This window comes from Engraulis encrasicolus, chromosome 16 (assembly GCF_034702125.1).
Source record: "Engraulis encrasicolus isolate BLACKSEA-1 chromosome 16, IST_EnEncr_1.0, whole genome shotgun sequence".
NCBI classification, from domain to species: Eukaryota; Metazoa; Chordata; class Actinopteri; order Clupeiformes; family Engraulidae; genus Engraulis; species Engraulis encrasicolus.
Genome location: NC_085872.1, coordinates 45,193,180 through 45,197,758, shown reverse-complemented (window position 1 = coordinate 45,197,758; position 4,579 = coordinate 45,193,180). Strand labels below are relative to the sequence as shown.

The 4,579-nt window shown below is 39.6% G+C and overlaps 1 protein-coding gene across 1 annotated transcript in view; it reads left to right on the top strand.

The window, feature by feature from the left end:
• Window positions 1-3,854: 3,854 nt before the first annotated feature.
• LOC134465843 (high affinity 3',5'-cyclic-AMP phosphodiesterase 7A-like) overlaps window positions 3,855-4,579 on the top strand; it is a 37,319-nt gene continuing 36,594 nt past the window's right edge. Inside the window, exon 1 of the mRNA XM_063219738.1 lies at window positions 3,855-4,027. Within this exon, the coding sequence (XP_063075808.1) occupies window positions 4,003-4,027 (25 nt within the window). The 5' untranslated portion in view covers window positions 3,855-4,002. The remainder of the gene's footprint in view (window positions 4,028-4,579) is intronic.

The following is a 4,579-nucleotide window of genomic DNA, read 5'->3' as shown; positions in this document are numbered from 1 at the left end:
CAAAATATTGTATTTGAAGTTCACTGGTGCTTTTCTTTAAAATGCAGGAAATAGCATAGAATAAATGCAACATTTTCTGTGTGGGAGGACCCCCGTATGTGTATATAATTCCATGATTCCATGGCCACCTCAGACTATATTTGTGTGTCATCTTGGCCACCCTAGTAAAAATGTCCTGGATACGCCCCTGACACACACACACACACACACACACACACACACACACACACACACACACACACACACACACACACACACACACACACACACACACACACACACACACACACAAGCCTACAATCAAAAGACAATGAAACTCAAAATCTTGGATCTATAAAAACTGCCTAGCTCACGCTTCTGCACAGTGGCGTGCTTCTCTTTTCATCCCACCTAACGGCATACAAAGTTCACTGTAAAAAAAATCCCAGCGAAATACTGTAACATCCTGCTACAGCCAATTCTGTTTACTTTCTTTTATTTTGCACCAAACTTCAACTGCCGCATAATGCTGTGTTTAATGTATCACAGTACACTACAATATGTCAAAAGCAATTGAACTGTTTAAATAACAGTACCCTACAGAATGTACACAGTATTAGTACCGTTAAACTAACAGTGTTCTATAATATTTGCACAGTAGTTGTGTAAGTAAAATAACAGTACAGGTCAGTTAAACAGTTGAAGATTTTGCTGTGAGATCACAAGAAATGATTGGGTAACAGTTGCATGATTCATGAACATGGCCATGTCATCTTCCCGCCCACCTGTCATCCTCCATGACTTTGGTACCCTGGCCACAGAGGTGCATCTTGCCACCAGGCAAGGCAGGCAGTCGCTTGGGGCCCCCAAGCCCTAGATAGTGAATAACAGGTTCAAATTGATTGACAGGTGATTTTGGTTCAAACGTTCATTCTTTTGCATTTTCGCTTGGGGCCCCACCTGACACTAAAATCGCCTCTGCCTGGCCATGTTACCATTCGACCCTCCCACCTGTCCATGACTCACCGTCCATGACACGTGCGCAGGCACACGCAAACACACACGCAGGCACGCACACAAATATAATAGAGTACAGTAGGCTATATAAATAATATAGTAAATATAATATTATGTAATATAATATCATGTTTTAAGCAAGCAAGCACACATACATACACACACACACAAATGCAGTACTAGATGTATAATATAATATAATATAATATAATATAATATAATATAATATAATATAATATAATATAATATAATATAAAATGACCTCTCAGTCCTTAAAACAGCTGATGATACTGGAGATGACAGTTCCCTGGGAAGAGCACATCGAGGAGGCCATCGAGAGGAAGAGGGCCACGTACCGGGAACTGGTGGAGGAGTGCAGGGAGGGAGGGCCTTCTACGAGCCCATAGAGCAGGGGGTGGGGAGCCTTTTTCATTCGAGGGACCACTTCAAATTCATCCAAGCCAAGGGTCATAAAAGTCCTCTGAGGGCCGTATTATGAACATAAACCAGGATTTACACCTGCACTTTAGGCCTATATTGAAGGCAGCTACCTTTAAAACAGTCCCCACCTTCTCTAGGACCCCTGAATATAACTTAATTGTATTGCAAATGTAATTTCTAATATTCCTTTACAAAATATGTCACATTTCATGTGAAGCTGCATAACATTAAAATCATATCGGGGGCCGGATAAATCGACCTCAAGGGCCGCAAACGGCCCTAAAGACAGAGGTTCCCAACCCCTGCCATAGAGGTAGGCAGCAGGGGTTGCTGGAGGGTCTCAATGCAAGGTCTCGAGTCGCCTGGGCATCACAGGAGCAGCAAAGAAGAGGGCATTCATGTCTGCATGTGAAGCCGCTGAGAAGTCCACCCGGTGGCTTTGGATAAGGAGGGCAGGGAGATCCGTGGGCTGCTACTGCAGATGCAAGTCGAGGCCTGATCACCCCCAACTGGGTCGTCTGGGTGAGGATGTATGATGATGCGAAACCCAAAACACCCGAGGGCCTCAGGATACAAACATCACTGATGATGCGTCCCAGTGCATCCATGGGGCTTTTTTTGAATATAATGTAATATAATATAATATAATATAATATAATATAATATAATATAATATAATATAATATAATATAATATAATATAATATAGACCCCCAGCGGAAATTAAGGTGTCAAGTACTGTATCTTACACAAATACACATAATGCACACATGGCTATTTCAAGACACACATACTGTAGGCCTACACACAACAAGCATGAACAAAGTCAAGGGGGGTGGGGGGTTTCCTGTGGGTTAAAACAATGAGTTTTGACAGATAAGTCCCTGATGTAGTATTAAGATGTAGAAGACGTTAGAAGAACTTAGACATAAATTGTATTCAACATGAATGTAGGCCTAATGTACTATACTCTAATAAACGGCAATCCAATACACAATCCATGTAATATATAACATAATATAATATAATTGGGTATTCATATAACTTTCATTACGTTAGTGTTATGTTTTCTTTTACCTATTGCAAGGACAAACCAATTAGTAAACATTAAAGTACTAATGCAGTATATTTAATACATATATAGGCCTAGCAAATAGAATATAGCAGAGTAATAGATCTATACAGTAAGAAGGTAGTATATTTGTATGTCAGTAGTCGCCAGCAGAAACCTTGTATTTCCACAACGTTTTTTTTTTTACTTTCTAAATCAACATTATAATAATAATAATTTGGTTTTATATACTGCCTTTCAAAACACCCAAGAACGCTTAACATGGTAGCCTATCTATGTAGGGGTGTGTGTGTGTGTGTGTGTGTGTGTGTGTGTGTGTGTGTGTGTGTGTGTGTGTGTGTGTGTGTGTGTGTGCGTGCGTGCGTGCGTGCGTGTGTGTGTGTGTGTGTGTGTGTGTGTGTGTGTGTGTGTGTGTGTGTGTGTGTGTGTGTGTGTGTGTGTGTGTGTGTGTGTGTGTGTGTGTGTGTGTGCGTGCGCACATAGGTGAGTGTGCTTGAGGAACTAGCAGCCATAAGCCTCCAGGAAAAGATGTGTTTTAAGGTGTTGTTTAAACATGGCCAGTGAAGGGGCGTTATGGATGTAGTTTCTTCCAAAGGAATGAAGCAGCTACATGGAAGGCTCTTTTTTCCCCAAACATTTCTTTATGAAGTATTTTAATGTATCCAACACAACATCACAAACCCACACCCACCCCAAACCCAAGGCACACACCCAAAAAACAAAAACATACAAAAAAAAACAACAACGAAAAAACAGAATAACCATCATCATCCCAACAATCAAAAACCACCTAGAGTACCACAAAAAAATCCCATCTAAACTCCCACAGTATCCCAGCCCTCTCCTTCAATATCATTACCCCTAGGAACGTCATGGAAGGCTCTTTTACTGATGACCTTGAGGGATGACCAGCAGGCCCTTGGAAGAGGACCGCAGGGATCTTGAGGGGTCATAGGGGTGAAGGTGGTCTGTGAGGTAGTGGGGTGCCAGACCATGGAGGGATTTGACATTTCATACATAGAGACTGACCAGAGGTAGCCTACTGATTTATATGTTATCATGAATAAAGAATGGATGTAAAATAGCCTAAAGAAAAAAAAATAGTGGAGATAAGCTACAAGGTTTCTGCTGGACAGTGATGATATATAATACAATACAATACAATACAATACAATATAATATAATATAATATAATATAATATAATATAATATAATATAATATTCATTGACAAATCATTACCTGTTTCAGGACAGGCTGCAGGGCTGCAGTGCAGGTGCATGTGTAAGAGTTCTGGAATTCTTGCCGGAATTCCGCCGCTCCCTCCCAACTGCCAACTTAGCAACCGGGCAGACTGTCGCTACAGTAGCTCATTGCTAGTGTGTGTGGCTACTTTGCTAGCAATTTTCCCCCAAATTATGTATAGATATGTGTATGTGTGTGTGTTTAGATGAGTGTGTGTGCAAAAGTGTGTGTATAGATATATATAAGTGAGGATGGCAATGGAATACCCATGTTCTGGTAAGGCTATATTTTATAACTTCGTAACTATTCTTCTCCTTTTTAAATTGTACTATTTACCTTTTTTATAACTTCTGTTGTGTGCCTACTTGTGAAATATTTTCTGTGTCTTGTTATTATTAGTAGGCCTACTGTAAATATACTTGACACAGGATGTAATTGCATTGTCTTTAAGTATTAGCGTGTAATCTTAGATTGTTTGTTTACAATGTGATCATAGTGGTAAGCGTTGTTCAGCTATTATTTTAGGCCTATTGAGAGTATTATTATTATTATTATTATTATTATTATTATTATTATTATTATTATTATTATCATTATTATTATAGGAAGAAGAGTATGAATAAGCTTAAGTTCAATAAACAGTAGTCATAACATTATTATTAACTTATTGTGATTATCATTTTATAGTAGATCAGTAAACCTATCAGACAGTCTTCCAGCACCTAGGTCTAAGCTTAGTATCTGATGTAGGACGATACTGTGTGTGTGTGTGTGTGTGTGTGTGTGTGTGTGTGTGTGTGTGTGTGTGTGTGTGTGTGTGTGTGTGTG